This window comes from Delphinus delphis, chromosome 10, assembly GCF_949987515.2.
Source record: "Delphinus delphis chromosome 10, mDelDel1.2, whole genome shotgun sequence".
In the NCBI taxonomy this organism is placed as follows: Eukaryota; Metazoa; Chordata; class Mammalia; order Artiodactyla; family Delphinidae; genus Delphinus; species Delphinus delphis.
The window spans coordinates 155,637-173,080 of NC_082692.2; the positions used below are offsets into that span (position 1 = coordinate 155,637).

Sequence of the window (17,444 nt, forward strand, 5' to 3'; positions counted from 1 at the left end):
CTCTTCCCAGATTTTTTTTTTCCGTGTACGCAGAAAACTTTTTCTTGTGGACAGAAAAGTTGACAGAGGCCTAAATCCTGAGGTGCTTTTAATTCCCTGGGGGGCGGGGGGGGGCGGGTGGTGAGAGCACAGATTCAGAGCTGATTTATCCGGATCGCGTGGTTTCTGCGCAGGGCGACCTGTGCCTTCTAGAATAGAAAACCCGGCTTGCTCTGCTCTCCGGCGCCCCAGACCCTTCTTCCGAGGCCGTGGGATGGTCTGTGCCTTTCCTGCCGGTGGAGGGGACCAGATTCCAGCTCTTACAGTTGAGAGTTGCTTGGGGTGTATTCATGTCAAACGCAAGGTTAAGGAGCTTTTGATCTGGTACTTCTGGTTTAAAGAAAAGACTTACAAAACTTTTTTTTTTTTTTTAAAGCCCTCATCTTCTCGGGTCTTTGAAATGGTCCTGGATCAGAGATTAGTCTCTGGTCTGTTTCTCTTCCCCGGTGTATTCCACTCACCAGCGTCTCCGCGCACTTTCAGCTTCCCTGCTGGGTGGGTATAAAGCTGATTTGTCAGCCCTGGGGTTCTTTCAGCTGGAGTGTTAGCAGTCCAGGCAGGTAGGAAAGGTACCCACTTAACTCTTCACCTGCCACGTCAAGTTCACTGTCATGGAGACTCAGTTTATATAAAAGGGGATTGTGTGGTTTAGGCCTGCGTACCGGAGGTTTTTTGGTAACCAGAATGGTATTCCTTGTGAGGGCTTTTTTGGTGGGAAGGGTGGGTGGAAAGAGACTCTCTTTCTTGGATAAGTACTCGCAGTATGTGTGTCCCCATTAGCACTGGAATCCGTCAGCACCACACGCTTCTGCTTTTTTAATGCAAACAGAACAATGAAGGGGCTTCTGTGAGTTTGTGGGCTCTGTTTGCCTTCCCATTAGTTGTGGTCACACCTCAGCTTTACTTTGTTTTTTTCCTACAGTTATTTCCCCTTGAGGTGTTCACTCTCCACCTCTTTCAGCATTAATTTGTAATATTTTTCTATTATAACTCAAAGAACGTGTTTAGGCATACAAATCATTGCCTAAGTGTTCAAAATTAATTGCAGGCTTTTCAGCAAAAGCAGTCATATTCATAGCATGATTTTTACCTTTCAAAGAAAGCACTACATTTCTTGATGATGTTATTCTCATGACCATCTTATATTGTACATAGAGCCACTATCTCCAATGTAGAGACGGGGAAACATACATACAGACAGATTTAGAGACACCATTAAATGAACGAATTGTTACTGTGTACTTACCATTAGCCAGGTGCTGTACTGGTTGAGGGGGCTAGGAGAGGTGCAATGGTAAAAACACAGACAGAGGTCTTTCACAGAACCTTCAGTATAGACCAGCGGTTGACCGATAGAAATATAATGTGAGCTATATATGTAACTTAAATTTTTCTAGTAGCCACATTAAAAAAGTAAAAAGAAACTAATTTTAATAATATATTTAACTGAAATATGTTGAGAATATTGTTGTTTCAACATTTAACCATGATAAAGTTACTCTTAGAATGGTTTGTATATAGTTTTTTGGGCTAAGTCTTCAAAGTCTGGTGTGTATTTGATACTTAAATCACATCTCATTTGGGATTAGCCACATTTTAAGTACTCAAAGCCACTGTGGCTAATGGCTACTGTATTACACAACACGGGTTGTGTGAGTGTGTGAGTGTGTGTGTGTGTGTGTGTGTGAAAGAGAGAGAAAACAAACACAAGGTGGGGAGGAGTGAGGGCTCCAGAGGATGACAGGCAATTTCCTGAGAGTCGGGTAACTAGATGTGATGAGCACAACCTAGAAGCAGCATTCGGTCCAGGCCAAGGATCATGCTGGAGAACAGATGTTTAAGCTGAGATCTGAAGAATTGCTCTAGGTTGCAGGGTTATTTAGTGGCAAAGTAGATTGCTGGAAGCGAGAAATTAAAAGCCTTAATTAGAATTTGCTCATGTGTTAGTGTGTGACTTGGAACTAGGCTTCATTTTTTCTGTTAAAAATTTTAAAAAAGAATGGTTGATTTGCAGACCTAGTGGAATTAGTATAAGGTGCTAGCTGTAGAAATGCTTTTCTAAGAACATTTATAGATAAAAACGCAGTGCCTTTGGAACTGAAAACTTTATTTGCCGTGTGTGTGTGCCCTGAGGTGCCTGGGACAAGATTTATTTCCAGTCTCACAAAAGTCGGTCATCCTTGGCAAAAGGAAACTTATGAACTAAACAATGCAGCAGTTTTTGAATACAGCAGTTTTTATTTCTATTCTTTGTCCTCGTGGAGGATCTCCTCATCAATACGCCCCCAGTCTCCTGTGTGGCAGAATGTCGTGCCCATCTCAGTTAGGTGTACACAGCATGCTACTTGGAGAGTGTTAGGGGAAGAAACATCTGTGTTCTGGCCAATTAAAGATGATGAGGAGGGCTTCCCTGGTGGCGCAGTGGTTGAGAGTCCGCCTGCCGATGCAGGGGACGTGGGTTCGTGCCCCGGTCCGGGAGGATCCCACATGCCGCGGAGCGGCTGGGCCCGTGGGCCATGGCCGCTGAGCCTGCGCGTCCGGAGCCTGTGCTGCACAACGGGAGAGGCCACAGCAGTGAGAGGCCCGCGTACCACAAAAAAAAAAAAAATAAAAGATGGTGAGGAAACAGAGAATACAGCAGTTGTAATCTTTTTTTTTTTTTTTTTTGAGCCTCATACAATGTGCCTGCAGTTTATAAAATCTAAGCCTCACTATAGCCCTAGGAGTCAGTCTGTCTTATCTTACTCTCTGTGCTGATTAGGAAATGGAGACTCAGAAAGTAGCATGTCTAAGGTCCTAATGCTAGGAAGTGGCCGAACTGGGTTTTGAACCCAGTTCCCACTGATGTTGACGATAGTGGAAGTCTTTCTTTGAACTAGAATACCAGTTCATTCCAAGTGACTTCCGAAGACACTGAGAAAAGCTCCCCGGAGTCCCAAATTAGTTGCAAAATAGGAAAAGCCTTCTCCTCTCTCCCTTCATGTTTGATATTGATATAAGGAGGAGAGGGTTAAGTCAGGCAACTACAACTATTTTTTCATTGTTTTTTGTGCAGTTTCCAAATAGATCCTCTAAAGTGACCAAAATTATAGTCACTGATGAACTTACGGTGTGCCAAGGCCTGTTTTGAGACTTCACCACATGGAGTAACTCATTGAATCCCCACCACAACTCCACGAAGCAGGTGCTGCCAGTTTCATCCCTGCTTTACAGATGACCTGGCCAGAGTCACCCACTGGGTGGGTGGCAGAGCCTGGACTCAAAGCCAGGTGGCCTAGCTCTTGGCGTCATGCAGGTTGCCCCGCCTTGCTGCTGAAGGCCAGTCTAGCAAGTGTCTCTAGTAGGATTAGGTCAAACTAAACAGGCTGCTGCAAGCAAATGTGTTTCTGTGGAGCCTTTGAAAATTCCTAGTTGAGTCGAAGTTTTCTCAAAGGTCTGACCCCCAAATCTTTTGGGGGAGGGCCTATAAAGAAAAGTCCTCATTCTCATCTTATTAGTCTTAAGTACTATAATAGCCCATTAAAAACAAAAATCTAATCTCTCTGGCCAAGCATTCTATTAGAGAAATGTGCATGTTTTTATCTTGAGCAACCTGAACTAATGATCTAAAAGTGGGCTGAAGCATTACCATTCTCGGGCAGGTTGTAAGGACCCAGCGTTGGTTCAGTTCATCCAGCACACAGCTGCCCAGTCTGGCGGCCTTTTCGTTCCTCACTGCCCTGTTTCCCCTGAAAGCATCCTACCTGGTGGAAACAGGTGCTGCCCAGTATTTCATGGGCAACTTGCTCATGGCAGCGGGAGGCAAACACTTAGCTTGTTGCATCACTTTTCTATGAGAAGACCACTGTTGTGAAGGAGGGGGCAGAGCCATCAGAAAGCCTGATCTGTGGTGTCCACCACTCTGCTCCTGCATGGGTGTGTTCTTGAACAAGCCACTCTGTTTCTGAGCATCAATGTCTTTATTGCCCTTGATCCACAGGGATGGTGGTTTGCTTAACTAGTCTCCTTATTTGGCTCTAAAATGAGTATAATGTTACTTCCCCCATTTACTACACAGATTCTTGGGAGAAGCAAATGAGAATATATTAGAAGACATTTTTGCAAACTGTGAAGTACAAATATGCACTGCTATTAGTGTTCTTGGATTTTTCCCATCAACGGTGACAGCGAAGACATCTGCTTTAGATATGGTTGACACCTGTTTTAGGATGACTTCTCTTCTTAGGAAGACAAGGGAGTACAGTTGAGAAAGGAGTATAGTCCAAGGGCAAAGAGCAAGGAGAATACGTCCCCCTAGGCATAGCCCGTTCCTCAACCTCTGCACTGTTGACACTTGGGGCTGGATCGTTCTTTGATGTGGACCCCAGTGGGGGCTTCATGGCGTTGTGGTGAGCAACATACCAGCCTCCACCCGCTAGATGCCAGTAGCACTCTCCCCTCATGGTGACAACCAGAAATTTCTCTGGGCACTGCCAGATGTCCTCTGGAGGGTAAAACTACAGTTGAGAGCCACTGGCCTGGGGTTCTCCATTCACAATCTCCCGAGCCCTGTGTGATATGGAACTGAATCGTTATCAGAGGGTGGAATAAGGCTGAAAAGGTTGGGAAGCATGGTTTTAGTTTGGGAAGGGGCTGGAAGGTCAGACGTCCTCGTGCTGTTAGATGCTGCTGTTTCCACAACGGAGCACCCGATGTGGCTACCTTCATAGCTCATTCGTCTGTCCATTCACCAGTTCATCAAATTAGGTTATTGAATTCCTGCTATTGTCAAGGCACCATGCTAGATCCTGTAGTGGGAAATAGCGTGAAAGACGAGACCCTGCCACCCAAACCGGTCGCAGGCAGCCTACAGAGGAGTCCTGCAGGAGGGAGCACGCCGCAGGTGGCGTGGCTGTGGGCCTGGCGGATGCAGGGTTCCATGCTGGTGGTTTCTGTCTTCTGCACACCACCCCTTGTATGTTTTTTCTTCTCAACATTACAGTTTTATTTCATTTTAAAGAAATAGATGCTTAAGGCACTGTTCTAAGTGCACACAAGAGTATTCTCAGATTCTTCCTTTCATAAATGCAAACTGTTAAGTTCATGGCCAAATGGCATTAAGAAAGTCTGTGACATTTAGACCTTCAGGGAATCCACCAAAGTCTTCCCCGTCGCCCCTGGCTTTGAAGCCCACAGAGTCCTTTCTAACCTAGGAAGAATTAAGATGCCCCGCCCCGTGACCGTGTACTGCTACCTGATCAGGTATTTGATCTTACATCTGTTTGGGGGGTGCCCTCAGATTCCATGGCATCCTGAAGTACTAAGAAAAATGTTTAAAAAATAAACTTAAAATATTTCCTGTCTTAGAAGCAATGTTGTTTTGTGCCCAAGTGCTTTTTTGTGGCGAAGGATTTGATTTTGTCCATGTGTCTGTGGTCAGTGTTAGGACAGTGTGGCTGTGAAGGAGGCTGACCAAGAGGAGCCGTCAGCCATGGGCAGGCCGGGTTTCTGCGGGATAACCTTCGTTATCTCTCCCAGACAGTGTTCTAGTAGAAAACAAGGATCATTTTTGACCAGCAGAATGTCAGAGAGTGTTTCCCTTTGTGGTGTGTTTCATCACCTTTTATTCAGTGGTTATCACTTCATGTGCCCATCTCTGGGCCTGGCTTTTGGGACACAGCAGGGAACAAGACAGACACAACCCCTGCTTTAAGGTCAATCAAAAAAATAAGGAAACAAATGAAAAAAATTTAGGTACTGATCAACGTGATAAAGAAAATAAAACAGGGTAATGTGACAGAGGGTGCCAGGGAGTTTGATGGTCAGGGAAGATCTCCCTGGGAGCTGTTACCTCATGTGAGACCTGAGTGACAAGCGGCCACCCAGGTGGATGATGGGGCATGAACATCCTCAGCACAGGGAAAGAACAATGGTTTCCAAGGCCCAAGGATGGTTGGGACCAATTCTCTACTTTTCTTTTAGAGCCGTAGAACATTCCCACGTGGCATTTACAGACGTTTTCCTTGATCTATCCTTACTTCTCACTGTGTGGTGATAACTTCACTCCCCCTGTGTTCTTGCTTCTGGCTTGGGTTCAGACTTTCCATGAATTCACGGGTCAGCCGCTTTGTCCCAGATGCACACTCTGCCCTTCCCTGGCCTCCCCCATGGGCCAAGAGGAGCCATGAGCCTGCTGGGAAAATATTTCATTTCATTTTCTCTTTCTCTGCACTTACGGCTTTACCAGCAACAGTAATACCAGGGGAGTCAACCAGTCAGATTTTTTGAGTTTTAAGTTTGAACTGAGGCTGACTGGTATAGAAATTTAAATATTTACGGGCTTTTTTTTCTCCTTGAAAACAAAAATGTAATTTCTCTGCCTGGCAATGGCCAGTTCTCCAGCCTTCCTGGATCTTGTTTTGTAATTTTATATGGAAGGAACTACAGAAACTGGGATTGAGCAATTTGCTCTCTATTTCCAGCCCCTGAACCTGTAGCTTGTTCTCCTAGTCTGGAAAATGGAGTTAAAAGTTTACTGGCGCAACTCTGTCCTCTCCTTATGATTAAGATATTTAAGTGCATGTAAAATGTGCATCGTACATGATTTTTGGTAAGTTGCCTCCTTGATTTTGCTAAGTTCAGACCTCTGTCCTTGCCAGCGCTCTGCCCCGGGGTCTCTTCTGGGAGCCGCTCTCCTTTAACACCAGCCCCAGAGCCACTGGCCCTGAACAGAAAACTTCCCAGAGCAGAAAGGGGTAAAGCTTGATCTCTCAGGCCTCACTCATCATGGTTTTCCATCTTTCTCTTCCTTGCTTGGCCCCCTCCCACCTGACTCACGTTGTCTACTTGTTCATTCGTTTGTTGAAGAAACATTTACTTAAGTATCTACCAGTCAGTGGAGAACCACTCAAGTTTAGAGAAAACATATTCACAAATACGATGCAGGCAGCAGATAGAGGTCATAAACTAGATGTCTATGGGCCATGCTTAGCCTACAGATGTTTTATTTATCACAGTATTTAAGGTTTTAAAAACATACAGTTGACAGTATTTGAAAATTGGGCTGTTTCCCATAAAACCCAGATGTTGGAACTGGGGATCCTGGCCTGCATCTCTGCATCATCACCTTGGCCAGGCATGGGGCGGAGGCTAAAGACCGAGAAACCTCCATCCTTGAAGGTCTTTCTTGCTGAGGTGTCGAATTTCTGATAGCTACTTGGAGCGCTAAGGAGATTTTAGTGTGTTGAAGGAGGCTTGAGGAATCCTTTGGAGGGACCAGTCCAGAGGCAGGGAGGACTCTAAGAGCTGTTGCAGTAGGTCAGGCAGGAGCTGAGCAAAGGCACTGCACCAGGGCGCAGAGGCGCGGACTAACTGGGGATCTGTGGAGGAGTGGAAGCTAGTGCTGACTGAGGCAGGCGTGGTGTCCAGAGGAGGGAGGCGTCTCCGGTTGGCTCCTGGAGCGCCCGCGGGGCTGCCCTTGCAGGTGGGTGGGGCTTTGCTAGTCTGTGACTTGCTTGAAGGTCTGTGCAGTTCATTTGCATTTGTGCGTTTTTCTGGGTTCAACGGCCAACATCAGGGTCCCTGGTTGTAAGCAACAGAACCCAAATGTGACTCCTTTAGGTAGAATAGGTCAGAAGGCTGGGAAGTCTGGAGAACCAGATTTAGGCTACCTGCCAGGAGCAGATCCTAGAACTGGTCTGGTGAGAGCATTTCTGCGGCTGCCCCAAGATGCTACTGCTGCTGCCAGTGGGTCCTGCGTGTTCCACCTGCCCTACTGCAAGAGAGGATGCTCTGAGTTGTCTCTGGCTTCGTCTGGAGGAGCCGTGGAGACGTGTTGCACTTATGTCCCATGTCCCTGCTGTAGCAGGAAGGCAAATGGGAGTGGGGATCTTACGTAGGAAGAGCTGGGCTCTGCTTCCCACTAAGACTCCAGAGTGGGGATGGGGATTCTCCAAACACAGGAAAGGGCTTCAGAGGCTAGGAAACCAATAAAATAACTGTCAATTACAGGGTTTATAATTTTCAAACATACCCATGGGATGAGGGACCCCAAAGAGTGAGCATCTCTTCCCTGTTTAGAGAGAGTATTGGGAGCAGAGCAGGTGATGTTCCAAGGTGGAACCAGGAGGGGATGTTGGGAAAATAGGGGTTATCTGGCCTGACTGCAGATTGAAGAGAAGTGGGGAATCCTTTAGAGGTAGGAAGCCACGTTGAAATTCTCAGCTCATTTTCAGTTTTGGCCTTCATTTTCTTGGGAAAGGGTTTGCCAACAAACATTTTGACCTAGAAAATGACCCAATGAGAATATGGCTTTCAGAAATTAATTTGATGAGACAGAGAAGTTCAGTGGCTACTGCTGTAGCCTGTGAGGTTCTGCACTGGGACCCTTGGCCTCACAACCAAGGGACAAGGGCTGTGATGGGACTTGGTAACTCACTGAGAGCTACCAAGGGGAGGGGTAGCTGGGAGGGGGCTCCACGTTTTTCATTCTGGGTGACGGGGAGAAGGTGACACCGTGAGGGGACAGGTGGGATCAATAGTGGGGGTGGGAGGATAATGGGGTGCAGGGTCTGGAAGACGCCCTGGAGGTGAGTTCCAAAGGATGGATTCAAGGAACATACAATCAGTTCGAGAGCAGTAGAGCCCAGAGATGAGCTAACCTCATGCCCCTGTTTTATTTTATTTGAAAATAATATGAAATATATTCACTTATGTTTAGTAGAGAAGGTAGTAGAAGTACAAAGAAGAAAAGCAAAACTGGGCCATAATCTTTTCCCCAAATAACCCCACTTGACTTTCTGGAAAAACTAAATTGAAGTAATGCATGTGCACGATATGTGAAAGTGCCAACGGAAATCTAGAAGTGGTCTTTCCAGACCTCCCAGCCCCCAGTGTCCCCTGCCAGAGGTGAGCACAATAAGGAAAGCATTCCTTTATATTTATCATGATCTTTCCCAGATACAGTAGATAAAAATACTTCTCTCTAACAGCCACACACACCTAGCATCTCAGTGGCACTTAACCTAGAGCCTGAACACTTGCAGCGGCTGCCCCTCCTCTGCCCCTTCTGTCTCGCCTCCTTCACGCTTGCTCCCAGGAGAGACGGGCCTTCCTTCTCAGGGCTGGCTGTCTCCACCGCCCCCTGCCTGTCCTGCCTCTCTCCCAGCCCGCTTCTTTTGGACATCAGGGCCCCTGAGTGTCATCGCCTCCTGAAGGTCCTCGGGGACCCCAGAGTGGTCAAGGCGCCTCTTCCCTCCCTAGGCAAGCAACTCAGCAAGGGAATTGGGACACCAGCAGGGCCATGTCTCTCGGTCACACTGTATCCCGAGTGCCCAGAGGGTACCCGTGTGTGACAGGAACTCAGGAAACCATTCAGCCACTCTGATGCATTCTGCAACTTTGGGGAAGCAAACGTGCTCCATGATTGTGTTCTGGTCCATTGTAACTGTCAGCTGTATGAATTGGGAGACTGCTGTGGTCAGTGTTAGGAAAGAAAAATAATTTTGACACATTGGAAATGGCAAGGATGATTCTATTCAAGACCATTACAAGTGGGAGATGGAGCTCCACTCCCACTGCAACCGGGGCAGGTGAGGGAGTGGGTGGAAATCACTGATGGAGCTTGATCAGAGCCAAGGGTGGAGGAAGAGGGGCTTGACTGATACCAAGAGCGGGTGGGCGCTTGACACCTGGCTCTGCAGGGTTCTTGGCTAAATCTGGCCAAGGACCAGCCAGGTGGAGAAGACTCGAAGTTCGGTCAGGGAGGAAGTCTGTGTCCCCATCAGTCAAAGGAGCTGGGTGATGATTTTGCCCTTGAGTATCTAATGAAGATAGGAGAGACCCTAGAGAAGCGCAGATGACACGTGAAAAAGCTCTGTGCAGGCAAGAGCTGCCAGAGAGCATCAGTTCGAGGCGTCTCCCAGGTGAACTTGCATTGTTCTTACGTTGTTTTAAAACAGGAATGGTGAACTGTTTACTCCACCCTTCCTCCCAGGAGAATCCCAAAGACTGATTATGTTTCAAGAAAGACCTGTCAAGTGTTTTAGTTCCTTGGCAGTTTTCCATTTCCTGGTTCCAGGGCTAACCCTGCCCGCCTCAGTGCCGTGACTCTCTCAGTCCCCTGGGGCACTCTCCAAGCCAGTTTTGCCTGCCCGGGTATTGAGTCAGCCAGAGTGACCACATGTCTCCATGACGACGATGTCACTTCTGGATTTTGCCTTTTGTCCTAGATTATTAATAGTACCTCTTTTCACTCTCACAAGTGTCCTATTTTGGTCGATTAGTTCTTTGGTCCCCCATGACAGACGCTGACCCTGGACCCAGTACTGCTGTGTCCCAGTAGATCCCCACAGTGACTTTTTCGCAGGCAGCTGGTTGTCAGGAAGATGCTTGAAGGAATCCAAGCACGTGAAGGACGTTACTACCTGCTGCTTTCAGCTTTCTTAGTGGAAGTGGAAAAAAACAACCGAGAGTGTGAAGCAGATGGGGCTGAGAGGTGTGTGTGGCAGTGGTGCTGGTGAGGGTGTCGCCAGGGCACCAGGGGTTGCACTGAAGTGTCCCCAAGGCCACTGTGCTGTGGGCACTTGGAAATCATATGCGTGGTGTAGCTTCCAAAGCAGTGTCCATGTTTGGATTTCAGAGGTTCCATACAGGGTATTGGCAGGACAGGAATTGGCTTCGTGTTTTGCAAAGTGGGGGTGCTTTAAGGTGAGAATTACAGTCACCCGTTTCCGTCTCAGGTCTACTGAATCATTCTGTGTGGAGCCTGGGGCTGGGGGCTTCCCAGAAACCTGAAGTTTTAATAGATTCCGCTGGTTCTGGTGGATAGGCGGGCTTGAGAACCACTGCCTTAGAAGTAGACGTTTTGCAGCAAATGTGTGTTCTTATTAACGTGCCCGTTTAGACAGTTCTTTCATTCATTTAGCAACTCTTTATTGAATGGTAATCACGGGCCAAGCCCTGGGCCGGGAGCTGGGTGTGCAGCCCAGCAGAGGGGACAGGCCTCCACCTAGTAACGTCCATGACAGCATCACTGCAAGGGGAAGACGGTGGGCGCTGAAGCAGGGCTCAGGACAGGCCTCCCCAGGGCATGGGTCGGAGCCGGGGCCTGAAGGATAGGGAGAGCGGGAGTAGAGCTGCTGCCTGGCTGCGGAACAGCATGTGCGAAGCCTCAGACTGCAGAGGGTGGGTTTGCTGGAGCTGAGAGAGGAGTGGGAGAGGGGGAAGCGGGGGGCGGGCAGGCAGGACGGGTGGAGGGGATGCTGGCAGCGCTTGGTGTGGGGCTGGACTCAGAAAGCCGGCGAGCACTGGCGAGCCCTGGAGACAAGGATGCTTGTCGTCCATGCTGTCCACCTGGGAAGGTGCTGGGAGGTGGGTGTGGTGGGCACAGGCCTGGGCTGCGCTCCCACCTCCTGGAGGGCCCCGCCTCGTGCCAGATGCCGTCAGCCGCGGGCCTGTAACACTCGCGTCTGGTCTGTGTCTCCCCCTAGATCCTGCCTGGCCTGTATATCGGCAGCTTCAAAGGTGAGTTCTCCTTTTTTATTATTGTGGTAAAATATGTAAACTGTTAAATAGGCCATTTTAACCTCTTTTGAAGCGTGCAGGTCAGTGGCATTAAGTCCATTCACACCGTCGTGCAGCCGTCACCACCCTCCGTCCACAGAACTCCCATTTTCCCAACTGAATCTGTCTCCATTGGACACTAACTCCCCATCCCCCACCCCAGCCCCTGGAAACCACACCCCTCCTTTCTGTCTATGAATCTGATGGCTCTGGGGACCTCGTGTGAGTGGAGTCATGCCGTATTAGTCCTTTTGTGACTGACTTATTTCACTGGGCATAACACGGTTGATTCACTTCTGTAGCCTGCGTCAGAATTTCCTTCCTGTTTAGGCTGAACAACGTTCCAGTGTGTGGATGGACCACACTGTGTTTGTCCATCACCTGTGGACGGACACTTGGACGCCCCTGCTAGTGGTGAGTTCACTGTTTTAAAGATTACCTTTAGGCTCTCACGCATGATGGAGTCCAGGTGTAGACGTCAGATCATCCAGAGTCTGCTCTGGACGTGACCACCACTGTGCTCTGGTCCTTGTACCCCGACACCTTGGCCAATGGCTGGCAGAGTGGCGTGGAGCCCTGCAGATTCCACCTTGACCTCTGACTTTTTTAACTCTGCACGCTTGCTGGAGCTCTGTTATCAAAAGAGGATGGCTAAAAGGCACATTTAGCAGCCATGTAACTTGTCTGTCATCTTTATCACTTTTATTTTCTAGTTATTAATAAATGTTCAGAAACCCATTTTTTAAATCACCTGGGGAAAACAAGTGGCAGTTTCATCTCTAGCAGATTATTCTTATCCTGTGTTGACTTTTCTGCTTACACATGTCTCTGCAGCTTGTTGAATGTTTGTTGATATGCTGTCTGCTACCGACCTTTTATTTTTAGCTCGTTTGTCTCAAAATGCTCTGTAGATGCAAAGGTGAGTAGCAACCCACGGAGCAAAGTGCATGCGGAGGGGAGGGGCTGGTCCCCACCTTGTGAGGCGTTTGAGTGTGTGTGATGGGGAGCCCGGCCTCCCTCACGCTGGAGAGGGACTGTGCGTCATCCATGGACTTGGCCCAGGACGTGCGCAGAAACAAGCCTCCTGTTTTGGTGGCGAGGGCCCTCCTCACCACGCCTCGCTCCCCAGACAAACAAGAACACACTCCTGTCTGTTTTCTGGTTGCTTAAATCTGTGAGCTCAGGTTCACATCGATTGTTAAAACAGTCTCAATGACTTCTCTGCATGATGTTCATTTCTTTTTCCCCCTGGGCTCCGAGGGCAGCTAACCGGCCTCAAAGAGAATTCAGCACAGTGAGCTGACAGCTGCTAATTGCTGCTAGAACATGTTAAAAATAGTCCTGGAGTTCCTAAATTAGTAAGCTCTGTAGTTCTGAAAAAGCAGCAGTGCTTTGTGGCAGGTAGGGGAGTGGTGCTAGAATGCATGAACATCTTTATGGTTATTTAGTGAATTATTATTAACGCTTTCATGGGGAGAGGGGAATGTCTTTGTTTTTGAAAACAACAGAATTTAAGATAAATTCTTGGAAGTAGAATTGCTGGGTGAATATTTTTACAAATCAGAAATTGTAATAAATACCAACCAAATTCAATACTCCTGCCAACAGTTTCCATCACGCTCACAGATGGTGCCAGGCTGCTGCTTGCCAGACCTCGGTTTGAGCAGCAAAGGACTAAGTTCTCCAAAGATTTCGTGCTCGGGGAGAGCTTGTGCACGTGCATGTGGGCTAGCTGATGACCCCACGGCCGACCTTCCAGCTGCATTCACACCGTTACCACGGTGCCCATGGCTCTAGACAGCCATCCACCAATAACATGTAGTCCTGAAGAATAAATGTCTTCATTCCAATAGTGTTGGCTGAGCACTCATGCACGTAAATGGGTGGACAGAGCCTGTGCTTATGGGAAAGAGTAATCCGAAGGTGGCGTATGCATGCGGACGGATGGCGCTGCAAGAGAGTAGAAAGGAGCGCAGAGCAGAAGGGGCACGAGCGTCCCCAGGAGTCACTTCTGTTTTCTCTGGGGCCCAACAGTCAGTTTTCTCATCTGTGGTATCAAGGGTGGTTGTATTCGAAAACAATTTTATCCCCAAACCACCTTTTTTGTTGTTGTTTATCTTAACCTGTGTTACGAAAGCATATTTATGGGGCGATGAAAATACTCTAAAGTTAGATTGTGGTGATGGTTAAACAATTCTGAATATACTAAAACCCATTGCATTGTACGCTTTAAAAGGGTGAATTTTATGGTATGTGAATTACCTCAGTAACACTGTTTTTTAAAAAAGGAAAACACGTATATTTAAACAGTCTTTAAAATTCAAGTCCTGGGTGGAGTCAGAATCTGGAAGAGCCTGGCCTGGAGTGCCTTGCGGGGAGACCCCGCCCAGCTGCTCCGAACGCCTCGCTGCCCCGCCTTGTCTGGGCGCCAGCAGCTCCAGCTTGACCTTGGTTCACCGCTTGTCTAAAATGCACGTACTGGTGGGGACTGGAAAACCACACCTCGGTGAACACGTGGGGTCTGCCTGCCTGTGGGACCCTAAATAATTTGAGTTCCCGCCGAATTCAAAACTCACTGAAGCCCCGGCTTGGCGTAGCTGGCGGAGGGTCTGCCGGGCCGGGTCCTCTGTGATGGACGTGGAGGCGCTTGGGGTTGCTGCGGCAGTTAAGAGAGTTTTAAAGTAAAACCGACGTTTTAAAATTACTTTTAAAGATCATTCTCTTGACTCTAAAAATGTTACATGCTAATTGCAAAATGTTTAGAATGGTGTTTCTTAGTTTCTGCTTAATCACCAAGGCTTATTAGAAATGCAGATTCCCAGCCCTGCCATAGACCTTGAACTAAGTTGGAGCCCAGGAGTCTGCCTTTCTAAAAAAAACCCAGGGAATTCATAGGCATGTTAAACTTCTACAACCACCTGTGTTGAATACACACAAAAAAACTATAAAGAAAAAAAAATTAAAACACTTGTAATTCCACCTCTTCAAGATTATCACCGTTTGGGCTAATTTCTGAGAGCAGTTTTCCCCCACTGTGTGTGTTTGTCTTTATGTGTTTTAACAAATTGAGTTTATATTGTATTTGTAGTTTGGTACCTGCTCCCCCTCTCCCCCGCTAATACCGTATCCTGAGCATTTTCCCATGTCATTAATATTCTCCAGAAACATCATAATTAAACATTTGATTTTCAGTCCATTTTACCCTCTATCATTTTCAAAGGCTTGCCCCAGGCCAGAACAGGGGCAGAGGGGAAGCGGACCTCCTTGATTCTTGCTGGGCCCTGTTCTGTAGATTAGCAGAAGTTCCAACTTGAGGGGATTTATTCCAACTTTCTTCTACACGTATGATCACTGGAAGGGAGTGTAATTTTGGTGTCTCCTTAGTGTCATATGCAGATAATTTAATAGCCAACTTATAGCTTATGGACTATTTTGTTTGGAATTTCCAGAAAATGTTCCATTTTTAGTTTTGCCATAAAGTGAATGTAGATGTTATAAACCACAGTCTTATCTGCATCTGGAGCCATTCCCTGGTGTTTGACATTAGGGTTGATAAGTCTGGCAGATTCCTATATCTTATATAGTAAGTTGCTTTTTGGTATTTAATTTTAACTTAGATTACTAATCATTAAGAGGTAGTTAAAAAATATTTGAAACATCTTTCCTATTACATGTTTCACGTAAAATACTAACCTAAGGGTCTACAACTTAACAAGTGTCAACTACAAAGTGACTCCCTCTAAACAGTAACACTCATGATTATAAAGTTTATTAATCTAAATATATTTCAAGTTTTATATGACTACTTTTTAACAGAAGATGTGCCAATCAGAAATAAACTTAGTTATCTGCAGAATACCTAAAAGCAATAATCCTAGATTGCCTAAGTCTAGATTATTCTGGTCTAGTCAGTTATGAATTTTTAAGAGAGAAACATGCAAGTCATTTTGTGTTCTTTTGCCGGCTAAACTTAAGGAGTACTTCACTTGCAGAAAACATTAAAATGTCCTCCTCTTTCTTCTGTGACAGATGCCAGAGATGCAGAGCAGTTGAGCAAGAACCAGGTGACACACATCCTGTCTGTGCACGACAGCGCCAGGCCAGCACTGGAGGTGAGAGAACTGAGGTGCACGCGTGTCTGCACTGTGCTCCTGGGTCCAGGGGGCACTGACGAAGCAGCCATGTTCTCTGCAGCACTGCTGTGCCCCTGTGTCACCGGCCGTGTTAATCTTGCACTCGGGCCACGTCTGTGCCTGGTCCGTGGCGTGGCGGGAGGACGCCTTCTCTTCCTGATCGTCCTTCTGTTACGCTGCTAGCTACTTGGCTCTCTTGGCTGAATGCCAGAGGACAAGCTGATGCTACGTTTCCCTTTGGACCTTAAGGACATTTAAAACCTGTTTTAGTTCCTTTCAAAATTATCTCCCGTTTTAGAATCCAGAAGAATTCGGGCTGCTCATTTCCTGATTTTTTCCATTTAAGCTCAATTATTTGCTAGGAAATAAAGGCAATGGAGGGTGAATTGTCCCTGCAGATTTTCCGGGGCTTCTCTGCGCAGACTGTCAGTGCAGAAGCTGTTGTTGTGTTTTAGGTTTTAGAGTAAACAGGGTGTGTCTGCCTTCACACTAATTCCAAAAGCATCTTCAATTTTACCCTAATGGACGGTTTGAGCTGTTGGCTGGGAGCAAAATATATTTCTGTTTATTAGCCTTGACAGAGCCCAAACTACCTCTTTGTAGAAAATAATGCGAGTGTGGTTGTGATGTGTTTTTCTATTTTAGGGTTGGGTATTGGAGAGGGAGGTGTGGCTTGTTCTGAAAGAAATAATCCTAGTTCAATCAGTTTACACTTAAATTCATATTATGCAAGAGTAGGTAATATATTTTTATTTCAAGTTTATCTATCTTACTTGTCCATTACAGCTGCCAGATTTCAGTCAGTTTCAAATAAATGAGGATATAGAGTAATAAGTGACTCTGCTGACATCACCATACAGAGGACGGTGGGATGTGAACAAACCTCTGTTCCTTTCTCCAGATGTTTGACCTTGCACTTCCCTTTGTTGTTTCAGCTCGTGGGTTTTGTTAAGGTGCTATAACTTGTGCTGCAGCGTGATTTTATTGGAAACAACAGCAACAAAACGTCATTTTTCTGGAGCCTAACATTTCCCTAGAAAATAGCTACTCCATTTTTCATATATCAACAGTAGTTTATATTAAACATATAGCCAAGCTATGGCCTAGATGATAAGTTAAACGTAAACTGGTCATGATTTACTTCCTCTTAAATCACAAGATGAGGCTTGAGGTTTCCTTTATTTTAATAAATTGCATAGATGTCCTCCCCACCCTCGCCCTCTAGGCTGCCTCGCACCCTTGTGCCCTGGTCGGCACAACACGTTGTCAGGTAGGAACACGGCCCCGGAATCCGTCCACACTGCGCCTTCCGTCAGATACCAGATCTTCAGGCTCACAGAACGTCCTCCTTGCGGGAGTTCTGTGAGCCTTGCTGCCCTGCCCGACACTGGAGGTGCTTCTCTGATGGACGAGATCAGGTTTGCTTATCCTCTGAACCCTGGGGTGATGTGGTCAGTGGAGGGAAACAGGTCCGAGCCTCCAGGTACCAGATCTACTGCCTTTTCCCCACGGGACTGCTTTTATTTGGCAACATCCCGTTTCAGCCTTCGGGTGCTTTTATTACCTCTCTTGATAGTGAGTACTTTCCTGTGATTTCATTTTATTAAGGGTTAGACCTTCGTTTTATAGCATGACATACTTTAACGTTGCCCCTCTTACTTTATTCATTTTTAACTTCACAAGTAATTCATGAATATATTCTTAGTTTAAAAATTAAAACGATAAATTCTC

At 46.8% G+C, this 17,444-nt stretch overlaps 1 protein-coding gene across 2 annotated transcripts in view; it reads left to right on the plus strand.

Moving 5' to 3' along the window:
• The window catches only part of DUSP22 (dual specificity phosphatase 22), a 47,334-nt gene that overhangs the window by 835 nt on the left and 29,055 nt on the right, over positions 1 to 17,444 (plus strand). For both annotated transcript variants that reach the window (XM_060023759.2, XM_060023758.2), the window contains exons 2-3: positions 11,508 to 11,541; positions 15,610 to 15,692. In XM_060023759.2, coding sequence (XP_059879742.1) covers positions 11,508 to 11,541; positions 15,610 to 15,692 — 117 coding nt within the window. The remainder of the gene's footprint in view (positions 1 to 11,507; positions 11,542 to 15,609; positions 15,693 to 17,444) is intronic.